This window comes from Heloderma suspectum, chromosome 2 (assembly GCF_057233095.1).
Source record: "Heloderma suspectum isolate Gila_16-S chromosome 2, 16-S_ref, whole genome shotgun sequence".
Classification (NCBI taxonomy): domain Eukaryota; kingdom Metazoa; phylum Chordata; class Lepidosauria; order Squamata; family Helodermatidae; genus Heloderma; species Heloderma suspectum.
The window spans coordinates 362,576,574-362,591,934 of record NC_139459.1 but is presented as its reverse complement, the minus strand read 5'-3'; the positions used below and the strand labels follow the sequence as shown (position 1 = coordinate 362,591,934).

At 47.2% G+C, this 15,361-nt stretch overlaps 1 protein-coding gene across 1 annotated transcript; it reads left to right on the top strand.

The window, feature by feature from the left end:
• Window positions 1–70: 70 nt before the first annotated feature.
• Window positions 71–13,647, top strand: LOC146355683 (zinc finger protein RFP-like). Its single transcript, XM_084830981.1, has 7 exons — window positions 71–2,004; window positions 6,353–6,448; window positions 7,058–7,288; window positions 8,473–8,495; window positions 9,540–9,655; window positions 10,475–10,507; window positions 12,555–13,647. Exons 1-7 carry the CDS (start codon window positions 1,555–1,557, stop codon window positions 13,070–13,072), a joined length of 1,467 nt encoding a protein of 488 aa, XP_084687107.1. The 5' UTR covers window positions 71–1,554; the 3' UTR covers window positions 13,073–13,647.
• The last annotated feature ends 1,714 nt before the right edge of the window (window positions 13,648–15,361 follow it).

The following is a 15,361-nucleotide window of genomic DNA, read 5'->3' as shown; positions in this document are numbered from 1 at the left end:
TTTAAGAACCAAGCTGACTTCTGAAGCTAAAGTAATCTTGAGAGGGGACTCAGAAAGCGATTGTGATTGCAAGGCAGGTTGACTTGGGAGAAGATGGTCCTTCAGATACCTTCATGCCACACCATCCTTTTTTGGATGAATTCGGAGGGGCATACAAGGGTTTAATGTGCAGCCCTGCCCCCAGATCTTTTTCAGTGTCTAAGGCAGCCTTGCTGAACCTGGAGGCCCCCAGATGTTTTGGACTTCAATTCCCATCACTTCCTGGCAGCATGGCCAATTATCAGGAGTGCTGGGAACTGTAGGCCTGAGTCCAAGACATCTGGGGCATACCAGGCTGGGGACAGCTTTGTGCATGCGTGCACTCCTGTGCATGAGCCTGGCTCTCACACACCACATGTGGGTCTCGGAGTCGTAGAAGTTGCCTCCATCTGACTAATGCCTTCTTGGGCAATCCCAGCTTCCACTGAAACACATCACCAAGATGTCATTGGCTATCCACCCTCCTTTGCCACGTCTAAGGGGCATTGCCCCAAGGAACCCACACTGATCAAACTACTTTCAGAAATCTTATATTCAAGGATTACAAAACCGGAAGGGATCCTGAAACTCTTTGCAATCATAGGCACTGGGGCTGTAAGGGATTCCTGAAATGTCATTCAGACCAACCCCACACTCCATTTCAGAACAGAAACCTTCAACTCGGGAGTACAAGGGATTGTTCTCTTGTACATTGTTCATTTCAAGCTTGTATACATTAAGAGTGTTCTGCCTATAGCATTATTTGGTCTTGGGCATGTAGCTTCTCTCAGTCTTTTGAATCTGTCACATGGTACCAAAATAAGAGACTTCAGTGTTTTGGATTCGAAATGGTATGCTTGCTTGATCAGTATCAAAGTACTGTAAACATCTGTCTTAAGCCCTTTGACTTGTGATGTGGCTTCCCCCATTTTTTGTTCCTCTGACACGATCAGTTCTGCATGCACTTTATTTCTTCTGTTGCTTGTGGTGCCCTTGTAGCTTTGCATGTACGAATTCATAGACAGAGATGCAACTTTAGACATAATCACCATAAATTTAGATAGCAATACAATTCATGTCACCATAGTGGGGATGGGTGTTACCAAGTGACTTGTGCATCTGCCCAGCTTGCAGTTCAGCTGCCCAGCAGGTGCTCACTGCTCATGGGCGACCTCAAGGCCCCTGCTGCTCTCCGTTCTTACAGTTCTTTAAACCAGACATAGACCCGAAGAGCCTTTCAAATGGGAGACTCCTTCAATGAAATAAAGGCTTTTTGGCAGCCCTTCAAATAGAGGGCTTCCCTCTGTAACGTAGGTCACATGGCCACCCTAAAAGACCAATGGACCAATGGGCAGAGTGTGTATAAGGCAGCTTCCTTTGTTGCTATGTTTCTAACTCCAGACATTTTAAGGGAACCCCCTGGAGGAGAGGACAATAGTCCCTCCTCCAATTCCGTCTCCATTTGTAGAAGGAGGAACGCCCCATCCTGTCTGCAGCTAAGTGCCGCCTGGGTGGGGAGGAGGAGAGGCAGCAAAAATGAAACTCAAGCTGACTGCGTCATCCTGGTGTTTGCTTGGAGTCATGGCTGCTGAAAGCTCCAGGAAGAGGCTTGAAGACGAAGCGACTTGCTCTGTTTGTCTGGACTTTTTCACGGATCCGGTGATGTTAGACTGCAGGCACAACTTTTGCCAGGCCTGCACCGAGAAGTGCTGGAGGAATTCGCCCACAGAGGCGGCCTGTCCTCAGTGCCGAGAGAGAGCGGAGCAGCGGAGCCTGAAGCCCAACCGGCAGCTGGCCAATGTGGTTGAGATTGTCAAATTGCTGAAGCCGGAGGGAGCAGGACGGAGAGTCTGCGAGCGGCACCAGGAGCCGCTGAAGCTCTTCGGCAAGGACGACGAAGTCCCCATCTGCGTGGTGTGCGACAGGGCCAAGGAGCACCGAGCCCACCACATGGTTCCCGTGCAGGAGGTTGCCCAGGAGTTCAAGGTAAGGAGGTTCTCCCCATCGCATGGAAGGGGGAATGTTTTGAGAGGTGCCAGGGGAGGGGGGAGCGACTGCTGAGGGGGGTGGCGGCGTAGGGATGTGGGGACTGATGTGCGACAAGATCCAAGGGGCACCAAGCTCACAAGGTGGTTCCCTTGCAGGGGGCCACCCAGGAGTACCAGGTAAAGACAGCTCCTGATTTTATGGGCTGAGGCATATTTTGAGAGGTGCCAGGGCAGAAGACCCCTTCATGGATCACTGCCTTGTTGTGGCAAAGGGGCTTGCGTAACTCAGTGAAGCCATAAGCTATGCCGTGCAGGGCCACCCAAGACGGACAGGTCATGGCAGAGAGTTCTGACAAAATATGGTCCACTGGAGAAGGAAATGGCAACCCACTCCAGTATTCTTGCCAAGAAAACCCCATGGAACGTATCACAAGGCTAAAAGAGATGACGCCGGAAGATGAGCCCCTCAGGTCGGAAGGTGTCCAATATGCTACTGGGGAAGAGCAGAGGGTATTTCCAAGTAGCGCCAGAAAGAGTGAAGCGGCAGGGACAAAGCCGAAAGAACACTTAGCTGTGGATGTGTCTGGTGGTGAAAAGAAAATCCGATGCTGTAAAGAACAATATTGTTTAGGAACCTGGAATGTCAGATCAATGAATCAAGGTAAGTTGGAGGTGGTCAAACATGAGATGGCAAGATTGAACATCGACATCTTGGGAATCAGCGAACTAAAATGGACAGGCATGGGCGAATGTAATTCAGGTGACCATCATATCTACTACTGTGGGCAAGAATCCCTGAGAAGAAATGGAGTAGCACTCATAGTCAACAAAAGGGTGGGAAAAGCAGTACTGGGGTACAATCTTAAAAATGATAGAATGATCTCAGTACGAATCCAAGGCAAACCATTCAACATCACAGTAATTCAAGTCTATGCCCCAACCACTGATGCCGAAGAAGCTGAGGTTGATCGGTTCTATGAAGACCTACAACACCTTCTAGAACTAACACCAAAAAAAGATGTCCTCTTCATCATAGGGGATTGGAATGCTAAAGTAGGAAGTCAAGAAATCACCGGGATAACAGGCAAGCATGGCCTTAGTGTACAAAATGAAGCAGGACAAAGGCTAATAGAGTTTTGCCAAGAGAACACGCTGATCATACCAAACACTCTTTTCCAACAGCACAGGAGACGACTCTACACATGGACATCACCAGATGGTCAATATCGAAATCAGATTGATTATGTCCTTTGCAGCCAAAGATGGAGAAGCTCTATACAGTCAGTAAAAACAAGACCTGGAGCTGACTGTGGCTCAGATCATGAGCTGCTTCTTGCAAAATTTTGGCTTAAATTGAAGAACGTAGGGAAAACCACTAAACCACTCAGGTATGACCTCAATCATATCCCTTATGAATACAGAGTGGAGGTGAGGAATAGATTTCAGGGATTAGACCTGATAGACAGAGTGCCTGAGGAACTATGGACGGAGGTCCGTAACATTGTTCAGGAGGCAGCAACGAAATCCATCCCAAAGAAAAAGAAATGCAAGAAAGCCAAGTGGCTGTCTGATGAAGCTTTACAAGTAGCTGAGGAAAGAAGGGAAGCGAAAAGCAAGGGAGAAAGGGGAAGATATATCCAATTGAATGCAGAGTTCCAGAGAATAGCAAGGAGAGACAAGAAGGTCTTCTTAACTGAACAATGCAAAGAAATCGAGGAAAACAACAGAATGGGAAAGACTAGAGATCTCTTCAAGAAAATCGGAGATCTCAATGGAACGTTTTGTGCAAAGACTGGCATGATAAAGGACAAAGAAGGCAGGGACCTAACAGAAGCAGATGAGATTAAGATGAGGTGGAAAGAATACACAGAAGAACTATACAGGAAAGATCTGAATGTCCCTGATAGCCATGATAGTGCAGTCACTGAACTTGAGCCGGACATCCTACAAAGTGAAGTCAAGTGGGCCTTAGGAAGCATTACTAACAACAAAGCTAGCGGAGATGACAGTATTCCAGCCGAGCTATTTAAAATCCTAAAAGATGATGCTGTTAAAGTGCTGCATTCAATATGCCAACAAATTTGGAACACTCAACAATGGCCGCAAGACTGGAAAAGGTCAGTTTACATTCCAATTCCAAAGAAGGGCAACGCCAAAGAGTGCTCAAACTACCGCACAATTGCGCTCATTTCACATGCCAGCAAGGTGATGCTCAAAATCCTACAAGCTAGGCTTCAGCAGTATGCGAAACGAGAACTATCGGAAGTACAAGCTGGGTTTCGAAGAGGCAGAGGAACTAGAGATCAAATCGCCAACATTCGCTGGATCATGGAGAAAGCAAGAGAATTCCAGAAAAACGTCTATTTCTGCTTCATTGACTACGCTAAAGCCTTTGATTGTGTGGATCACAACAAACTGTGGCAAATTCTGAAAGTGATGGGAGTACCAGACCACCTTACCTGTCTCCTGAGAAACCTGTACGAGGGTCAAGAAGCAACAGTAAGAACCAGACATGGAACAACCGAGTGGTTCCAAATTGGGAAAGGAGTACGACAAGGCTGCATATTGTCACCCTGCTTATTTAACTTATATGCAGAGTACATCATGAGAAACACTGGGTTGGATGAATCAGAGGTCGGAATTAAGATTGCCGGGAGAATTATCAACAACCTCTGATATGCAGACGATACCACCCTAATGGCAGAAAGCGAAGAGGATCTCAAGAGCCTCTTGTTGAGGGTGAAAGAGGAGAGTGCAAAAGCTGGTTTGAAACTCAACATTAAAAAAAAGAAGATCATGGCATCTGGCCCCATCACTTCCTGGCATATAGAAGGGGAAGAAATGGAAGCAGTGACAGATTTTACTTTCTTGGGCTCCAAGATCACTGCAGACGGTGACTGTAGCCATGAAATTCAAAGACGCTTGCTCCTTGGGAGGAAAGCTATGGCAAACCTAGACAGCATAGTAAGAAGCAGAGACATCACCTTGCCGACAAAGGTCCGTCTAATCAAAGCTATGGTTTTCCCAGTAGTAATGTATGGCTGTGAGAGCTGGACTATAAGGAAGGCTGAGCGCCAAAGAATTGATGCTTTTGAACTGTGGTGCTGGAGAAGACTCTTACGAGTCCCCTGGACTGCAAGGAGGTCCAATCAGTCCATCCTAAAGGAAATCAACCCTGACTGCTCATTGGAAGGACAGATACTGAAGCTGAAGCTCCAATATTTTGGCCACCTAATTCGAGGAGAAAACTCTCTGGAAAAGACCCTGATGCTGGGAAAGACTGAAGGCAAAAGGAGAAGGGGACGGCAGAGGATGAGATGGCTAGATAGCATCACCGATGCAATGAATATGAACTTGAGCACACTTCGGGAGAGAGCGCAGGGCAGGAAGGCCTGGCGTGCTCTGGTCCATGGGGTCACGAAGAGTCGGACACGACTGAACGACTGAACAACAACAACAACAACAACAACAAGGGCAGAGGAGTGACCGCTGAGGGTGGGGGGTGGGTGAACAGCCCCCTGCCCCACCCGAAGGGGAGACCTAAGAGACAGGACTGGATAAATGTCAGATCCACAATATTAACAACAGATGCTGTTGATTTCATATGATTTTTACAGGGGATAGGACTCCCAATTCCATGGACTGCAATGTGCCTCCCTTCTCCATCTCAGGGTGTGATAAAACCAGACCCCAAGTGGATGTAGTAACCTATTCAGTCTATTATGCTTTACTGGGATAAAGACGGGGGCAGCTGGGAGACCCCTGCACACACACCCAGCACTGGAAGGCAGACGGAAAAATATTTTAAAACTTCCCTGCCTTTGTTTCTTGGCAGCATTTTAAATATATTTATATTGATGGAGAGAACAATCCTAGGGCCCCTAGACAGGGGGGGGGGGCATAGGATAGGTCAGAATCCAGTATCCAAGGTCAGAACCAGCGCTCTGACCTCGGACCCAGGAGTCTGAGCTCCCCACCCCTCCCCCTCCCCCTCTCAGCTGGCACAGACAGAACCGTGCTGGGAAAGGCGACCTCGGAGGGAAGGGAAAGGGAACGTGGGCGGGAAAGGGGGAGGAAGAGGACCCTGGGAAGCAGGGTCCCATGCTATCCCCAGCCTTCCCCAGCCTCCGTCCCTCATCCCCACCCCACCCCACTTCAGCTAGATGGGTGAAAATGCCGTAGCTAAAATACAGAGGCAGGAGTGCCGAGGCAAAGATCGCCTGGACATTCCTCCTCTGTGGAGGATTCCCGTCAGCCTCTGAATTTGGAGGCTGACAGGAATCTCAATAGGATTGCACCCTAAATCTCTACAGAGGAACAAACTGGCACTTTTGTCTTCTCTCCAGGATCGGATCTGTAGCTGCCTGGAGACTCTGAGGAAGGAGAGAGAGAAAATTCTGGCACGCAAAGCACACACAAAAATGGAAAGCCATAACCTGCTTGTGAGTGCCATTATTGCTGGGAAGTTAACATGGACAAGAAAGAATTTCTGGGGAAAATGAAATATACAGAAGGGTATGAAGCCCCAAGGCAGACTTGCTGTTCAGAACCTTTATGATTTGGAATGAACTGATCCAAATTCCCATAAACTGTTCATGAAAGGCCATGCTAAGGGTGGGCCCTTGTAAGTCTTTTGAAAACTCTTTCCCTGACTAATGCAGAAAAAGCCTTTTTGAGAGCACCAGAACCTGCAGAGGCTGGGCGCTGACTGTGCTTCCTCAAATACTATGATTGGACCCCACTCTTTTGGACTCTGGAAATGGTGTAAAGGTGCACTTTTCAATTTAGCCTTTTAAAATGTGTAGTTTCTAATGCTTTTACTGTTTTGGTTTTTAGTGTTGCAAATTTTTATTGTTTAAAATTGTTGTACACTGCCTTGATGTCTTTTTAGCAGATAAGACAGTATATAAAAGTGACAAATAAATAAATAATATCGATAGACTCTCTTTGAAAAGTCTGCAAGTGTCCTTCTTTTGTCGTTCTCTTCACCTACCTTTTAACACTGCAGAAACATATTATATTCCTGACATCTTTTCACCTGCTTGTCACAGGAGCAAATGGAAGCAGAGAAGGAAAAGACAGTGGTTCAGTTCCAACAACTGCACCACTTTCTGGAAGAACAAGAGAAGCTTCTGCTGGCCCAGATGGAAGAGGTGGAGAAGGAGATTGCAAGGAAAAGGGATGAGCACCTGGCCAAAATCTCAGAGGATCTCTCTTCTCTGGAAAGGTTGATGCAGGAAATGGATGAGAAGCATCAACAGTCAGTGAGAGAACCCCTGCAGGTAAGATAGCGAAAACAGCCAAGGTTTCTCTCATCACGGGAATGCTGGTTCTGAACCTGTTTTGTGTGCTTTTTTCACTTACACAAGACATGGAGAAAACCACCTCAGCATTACTGCCTTATCTAAAAACTACACACACACACACACACACACACCATTAAAAACAGTCATTGCAAGCTCTGCATGATGAATTTATTCAGGGGAGGCGAAAAGGCACTTTTAATACCCATTGAAATCCGAACTGTCAAGCCTTTCTCCTGCGTGGCTGAGAAGGGAGATTCCCACATCCACCCTGGGAGGAAAAAAGCCCATCAAACTGATGAGCAAAAGCGAGATGAAGCAGTCAGTGAAGTCAATGGGAGGGGGAGGTTCCAAGTAAATTCATTGAAGGGGATGGGAGACCTTAAGACTGCTACTCTAAGAAGACTTACAATGCACTCCTATGCATGCCTACTCAGAAGATTTCACAGATTTCAGTGGCACTTACTCCCAGGAAAGGAAAGCCTTACAGCCAATGAGTTTACTCAGGAGTAAGCACTGCTGTGTTCAGAGGGATCTCAGAGAAGCATTTGGGATGGTTAACCCCTTTACAGTTCAAGAGCCTGTAGTGGAATGGGAGAGAGGCAGAAACGGCACGGCCCCCACCCTCCCACCGATTTGTTGTCATGACAATGTTAGTCAACACCGCCCAACAACTCCCCCTAGCACACACCCACACAAAGTGGGACAAAGCGCTGAAGGCGGAATACACAGGGAGGAAATGTCGATTTCAGTCACAAGCACAGAACATGCCAGGTTTTCCCTGTTCTCAGATAACATGGGAAGAGGGAGGGGAAATTGTTAGATAGCAGCAGGAGAGCAGCGGCGTTGTTTAAAGCTCCCATGAAAACCGGTGATTAAAGAAGAACGATCCTGCTAAAAAACCAAGGTGTGAAGAGAGCCTGTGCCTTTAATTCAGAGTATCCTTGTAGCTCTTGCTGGATGAGATGGATACTCATTTACTCATTTTCAAAATTCTTGTCCAATATATATTTATCTGCTTTAGTTTCGAAGGGTTTTAAATCGATTGCTTTGCATTGCACTGAAATGACCCCACTTTGCCTGTGGAACTCATTTTGTGAATGATTTCCTACACAGAGTGGGAAGTGCTGAGTTCCCGTTTTCTTTCTTTCCTTTCCCTCTAGGATATAAGAAGCACCTTGCAGAGGTAAGGGGATCCCACTCATTTCCCTTCATATTTCATGACACTGAGAAGGCTCAGGATGGAATGAAGAGAGCTTTGTCCTCCAGGCTGCTTGGGGTGGGGGGAGCATGGGTTGTAGTCCAACATACCACGGATGAAAATAACAATATCCTTTTGGACTAACAATACCCCTGTTCTCACACAAAGGATCTTTACATTACACAAAGGAATCGTCTCCGTTTGTTGTACTAAGTATTCAGTTTAGAAAAAGAATCCCCAAAGGGACAATCACAAGTGCTTGAAAATTATTTATTTACTTACTTACATTTGTATACCGCTCCACACTTAAAACAGATTCCGGAGCAGTGAATGTAAAAGGTAAAATGATAAAAAGAATCATTTTAAAATTGTTCTTTTAAAAACAGAATACCCATAAAAACTGTGGCTGGTCAGGAGGTGCTGAAAGCAGCACAGTGTTTGCTCCCTGCTGACCTCCAGGGGCAGGGAATTCCAAAGAAAGGGGGGCACCACATTGAAGCCTCTTCTGGTAGACTCCAATTGGGCCATGGGTCCAGGCAGAACCACCAGGCTCATGCCCTCCGATGACCTCAGTGCCTAGGCAGGTTGGTAAGGGAGAAGGCCCTCTCTCAGGTATCCTGGTCCCAAGTTGTTTAGGGCTTCGGACATTAGTACCAAAACCTTAAACCTGGCCCGGGAGTGAATAGGCAGCCAGTGCAGTTCCCTCAGCAATGGAGTTACATGCTGAGAAGGGGCAGGTCCCGATAACAGCGGAGCTGCTGCATTCTGCACTAGCTCCAGCTTCCAGAGCAGCCTCAAGGGCAGCCCCACCTAGAGGACATTGCAGTAATCCAGTCTTGAGGTTACTAGCACCTGTACCACCGTGGCCAGGCTATCCCTGTCCAGGAGAGGCCATAGCTTGTGAACCAGCTGAAGCTGGTAAAAGGCACTCCGAGCTGCCACGACCACTTGGGCCTCCAGCGACAATGATGGATTGGGGGAATTCTAGATTTGACAGAGGCTGGGTCAACATTTGTTTATTTCCTCTAGGTGTGAGGAGAATAAGTTTGAGAAATCTGTGGCTTTCCCCCCTGCACTTAAGTGGAGGATCTGGGACTTCTGTGATATCAATCCCTTTCTGGAGGGTTTCCTGAAGCAGTTCAAAGGTACAAAAGAGTGGCCGCAAAAGATTTCATGCTGTGTATTGAATTGGTCCAGACGTTGGTGGCAAAGGTCACTTGTAATGTTGGCAGGGTTAGGAAATGGGGAACTTAGTGTTCCAGCTGAGAAGACAAATTGACCTGGCTTGCACAATACAACAGCTGACTGTGGCTTAATTTACCCTGAGATCTGTTACATCATGCCAGTTGCCTGCAAACACCATGGCGCCCACAGGTTCCCGGCTTGCCGTGGCTTATCATATTGTGCAAACACAGGCAGCAGGGGTTGTTTGAGGATTAGACAACTCTCAAATAACCCATAACTTGTTTTACAGATATTTGAGGGTTGTTTAACCCCTGCTGCCTGGGTTCACACAACAAGCCACAGCAAGCTGGGTACTATGCAAAACTGGTGCCAGTAAAATGCAGCAGCCCCCACAGGTAAATTAAGCCATGGTGTGATGTCATGATGTGCAAAGAGGCTCAATGAGTTCATTGTAGAAAAGGCTCTGGTTAAAACTGCTCCTGCAAACTTAGGACATGTATTTGTATGTATTCAAACTCCACTAACATGCCTAATTGGGAACGTCGAGAAAATTCCCCTTAGGACAAGACAAACATGAATATTTGTGCAGGGAGGATTCCACCCACTCTCACCTCTCTCAGATTCATATCAGAATTCACTGAAACCTTTACTTGAAATAAGGGGAAAAAAGAGAAAATAATGACATTGAATGATTTGGGGCGGGGGGGGGGGGGCGTTGTTCCAAGATTCATTATAAGCAGAATGGTGTGATGTTTTGTCTCTGTTCCCTTCTTCCTCAGACACTTTGATATCTGGACTTCAGCTGAAGAAAGGTAAAATGTGGGATACGCCAGAGCAACAGAATTAATGAAGGGCAGGGGTGGAGGGATTTGGGCCTTGTTAGAAAGTTGTCCGCTTGTATTTCATTGCATTTCCCCAGTTCTACCCTGGGAACTGGAGCTATGCGACTTTCTACATGAGGAATTATTGTGCATTCGTGATTCCTCACTCATGGTAGTTTGCAGGCACTGTTGATATCCTCCAGGGCCTCTCCCATAGTTTGCAACCATTTTAGCATTTTTTTTTTCTCACAAGGTATATTGGAGAACGGTGGCCTGAAACCTAGGGGCTGTCTTCATGGGGGATTTCTTGTAGATTGGGAGCATTTTGAGGTCATTTGCAGCACATGACGTTGTGGCCAGTGCGCTGGCAACCAGCAGCTTCTGTCTTGAAAAGCCGCATTATCGAAAAGTCATTTTACTCCGAGTTTTCCCCCAGTTAAAGTGGCTCCCAGGTGGTTCTGGTGCAGCATGCCGCATTCCTTTGCATTAACTCCTGGGCATGCCTGTGTGACCTGGCTGTGGCCTGGCAGTGATGTCGTCAAGGGGTAGGGCTGGCCCTCCCCCCCCTTCAGTGCCCCCACTGGCACTACTGTCCCCAGGGAGAGTAACTAGAGTAACTAGCCTGCCTTTCCAACTTATCAAAGCGCTAGAGTGCTCTTTCGAGCCTTCAGAATTGCACTGCACTTCCAGTGGGGGTAACTAGCCTCCATTTCCCCATTGACAGTCATGATTATGCACATGTTTGTGTTACTTCACTTCTCTGATGCTTGCAGTAAAAATGGGTTGGAAGCCATAACTCCATGACAGCTTGCTGGAATGGGGCGAAATTGGGGTGGTGAGGTGCTCTTATAGGGAAACTTCAGACGCCGTCAGGGATAATTGGGGATTTTGGCTTCTTCATGGGAAAGTGTGCATAACACTTCATAACTGTGAAGTAGTTACTTTCCCATTCATAACAACGTAGTAGTTGGGGGAGTCTGGACAGGGACAGGACACAAGCCTCTCTCATTGGTTGAGCATCACTTGCCAGGTCGATGATGTTCAGTTCTACTTCGTCCACCCAACCCAGAAGTATGTTGATTCCAAGCGCTGTGTGACCCATGAAAAGCAGAGTTTTAGGTATGGTATACTTCAGTTTTCTGGCTTCGTGTGTCCCTGACAGACTAAAGCCGATTTCCTGAAAATGCGGAGAATACCCTGATGCACTTCTCCTTCCGTTGTTGTGTAGATGGCCCCCTAGTGTGCACAATTCTGCTATACTACAGCACCAGCATTCAGGGGCGTCCAAGATTTGGATGTCCTGCTGGGCTGAAGCCAGCAGGGCAGGAGGAGCAGCAGAGGTGATCTTTGCCTCCCCATCCTCCAGTCTCCTGTATTTTCGCTAGATGGGCTTTTCAGCCCATCTAGCTTTGGAGGGGGAGGGAAAGAGGTTGGAGGAGGCTCAGGATAAGTTGTATCCTGGCCTCTCTGGTCTCCTCCCAACTCTGCCTACTGGAATGCCCCTTTCCTCCAGCTCTGAGGTCTCCAACCTTGGAGAAGCAGCCTATGTGGTTCTTTCTGTACTGGCTGTGAAGGCGAGGGGTCTGGGGTCAGATCTCCAACTCCTGCTTCCAAGATTGGAGCTCTGTCTCTGACTTTGGAGGGATTTCCCGAGCCATCCTATGGTCCCTGGGATGCTTGCCCAGGGCCCATGCGATTGCTCTCTCATTCATCAAATCATCGTCAGGTTATGGCCGCCTGTTGGCTGATGGGGCATTTCTGGGATAGTAACATTCGTGGACTTGGTTGCCTGCAAATCTGCTGAGAAGAATATTGGACCTACCAGCTAGAGAGAGACTTGGCTATCGGAGCTCTTGTTAGTCCTATCAATGTGTTTAATTCCCCTTTAAAGCTACAAAAGGTTGGAAAGTAATTAGCCTGCCTCTTTTTTTTAAGGGAAAAGGTAATTCCTGTCATGTGTCTCTAGGCTGAGGATGTAACATTCTGGAATATTCTATTCATCTTTCCTCATCTCTCTCCCCTGCCCCACCTGCAACAGCAAACGTATCTCTGGATCCAGACACAGCGAATCCCCAGCTCATCCTGTCTGAGGATCATAAAAGTGCAAGTGTTGGAGAGAAATGTCAAGATCTGCCCAACAACCCTGAGAAATTTGACAGGTGGGAGTTTGTGCTGGGATGTGAGGGATTCACAGCAGGCAGACATTTCTGGGACATTGTTGTGGGGAGTGGGGGAGAATGGTCTCTGGGGGTCACCAGAAAGTCTGTGAGAAGGAAGGGTGATATCAGCTGTGGTCCCCAGGCAGGGATCTGGGATCTGGGGAAATGGAGTGGAGAGTACATGACCTCGAACTACTCTGATGGCTCTCCTCCGTTCCTGAGTGAGGAGCCCAAGAGGGTCCGAGTGAGTCTGAACTATGATGGGGGGCGACTGACCTTTCACGATGCTGATACAGCGGCCCTGATATTCGCTTACTCAGCAGTACCATTCTCTGGAGAGGCCCTTCTACCCTTCTTTAGGCTGTCGGGGAAAGCCCACATGTCACTCTGTTCTTAAGGTTGTCAAAGTGTGGGGACAGACGAACAGAAACCCTCTGCAGTTCTGACACACATTCATTCTCCTCCCCAGAACTGAGCTCAGGTGGACCCCCCCCCCCCACACACCAATCTATTTCAGGAGAGGCCACATTTGATCAGTACAGATTGGCTGTCCCTTGTGTCAGTCAGGAGTCGGCCTCCTGCCCTGTGAGTCAATTTGAAAGTGCTTTTAAAAAGGCAAAAAAGTTATTAAAAACAATTATTAGAGCACCTGATAAAACATTTAAATAGATAATCATGTCAAATGCGTGTGTGTGCACGGGAGCGGGGGGAGCATTCCTGTTGCCCCTCCCCCATGCTTCAATCCACTTTCACTCCAGAGACAAGAATGGGGGATGGGGGAGGGTTCCGCAACCCCTTAAGTCAAATACCTCCATCACCACCCTGTTTCTATTTGCATCAGTCTCTTGACTGTAGCCATGAAATTAAAAGACGCTTGCTCCTTGGGAGGAAAGCTATGGCAAACCTAGACAGCATAGTAAGAAGCAGAGACATCACCTTGCCGACAAAGGTCCGTCTAATCAAAGCTATGGTTTTCCCAGTAGTAACGTATGGCTGTGAGAGCTGGACTATAAGGAAGGCTGAGCGCCGAAGAATTGATGCTTTCGAACTGTGGTGCTGGAGAAGACTCTTACGAGTCCCCTGGACTGCAAGGAGGTCCAATCAGTCCATCCGAAAGGAAATCAACCCTGAGTGCTCATTGGAAGGACAGATACTGAAGCTGAAGCTCCAATATTTTGGCCACCTAATGTGAAGAGAAAACTCTCTGGAAAAGACCCTGATGCTGGGAAAGACCGAAAGCAAAAGGAGAAGGGGACGGCAGAGGATGAAATGGCTAGATAGCATCACTGATGGAATGAATATGGACTTGAGCACGCTCCGGGAGAGAGCGCAGGACAGGAAGGTCTGGTGTGCTATGGTCCATGGGGCCACGAAGAGTCGGACACGACTGAACAACAACAACTCCATCCTTCACTCAGATCTACCTCGCAAACCTTCCTGCTCTCACTGTCTAGACCAGGATGATCACTAACGGAATAAAATACAGGGTATTTATCCTTTGACAGCTCTGTAAAAGCTTACACAGGCTTCAAGTCACTCACCAGAACTAATTATAAAGGAACTGGCCTTTTCCCTCCCTCTTGCCAAGTTTCCTCTTTCCTCTGTAGCTTTATTAAAGGCAAGTAACCCAGTAATCATCTTAATAATATTGTCTGTTCTAAGCAAAGTGAGGGAGAACTCCAAAAGGGTCTCGCATGGATAATGGCTCCCACCATTGTCACCCTCAATTCTGGTTTCTGTTTCCTTTGCCTGTCTTCCCACCCAGACTTCCACAAGCAGTAAATATTCCAAAAGGCTGAACAAACGTACCAAAAACATCCTCTTCCATTGTTTGCTACTCAGGGAGGCTGCTGTGACATTCTAAACAAAATCTATATGCAAAGAGGCCCAATTTCCTCATTTTACAGATTCAAGATTAGGAATCTCCTAAGCAAGTCCCTATGTGAGCAACTGAATGCAGAGTTCCAGAAAATAGCAAGGAGAGACAAGAAGGCCTTCTTAAATGAACAATGCAAAGAAATCGAGGAAAACAACAGAATGGGAAAGACTAGAGATCTCTTCAAGAAAATTGGAGATCTCAAGGGAACGTTTTGTGCAAAGACGGGCATGATAAAGGACAAAGAAGGCAGGGACCTAACAGAAGCAGATGAGATTAAGAAGAGGTGGAAAGAATAGAAGAACTATACAGGAAAGATCTGAATGTCCCTGATAGCCATGATAGTGCGGTCACTGAACTTGAGCCGGACATCCTCGAGAGTGAAGTCAAGTGGGCCTTAGGAAGCATTAGTAACAACAAAGCTAGCGGAGATGACAGTATTCCAGCCGAGCTATTTAAAATCCTAAAAGATGATGCTGTTAAAGTGCTGCATTCAATATGCCAACAAATTCGGAACACTCAACAATGGCCGCAAGACTGGAAAGGGTCAGTTTACATTCCAATTCCAAAGAAGGGCAACGCCAAAGAGTGTTCAAACTACCGCACAATTGCGCTCATTTCACATGCCAGCAAGGTGATGCTCAAAATCCTACAATCGAGGCATCAGCAGTATGTGAACCGAGAACTACCGGAAGTACAAGCTGGGTTTCGAAGAGGCAGAGGAACTAGAGATCAAATCGCCAACGTTCGCTGGATCATGGAGAAAGCAAGAGAATTCCAGAAAAACATCTATTTCTGCTTCATTGACTA

Excerpts from the sequence above, each read along its gene's own strand:
- LOC146355683 (XM_084830981.1), top strand. The coding sequence starts at position 1,555 with ATGAAACTCAAGCTGACTGCGTCATCCTGGTGTTTGCTTGGAGTCATG. Across the intron at positions 2,005-6,352 it reads AGGTTGCCCAGGAGTTCAAG|GATCGGATCTGTAGCTGCCT; the intron begins GTAAGGAGGTTC and ends TCTTCTCTCCAG. Across the intron at positions 9,656-10,474 it reads TTTCCTGAAGCAGTTCAAAG|ACACTTTGATATCTGGACTT; the intron begins GTACAAAAGAGT and ends CTTCTTCCTCAG.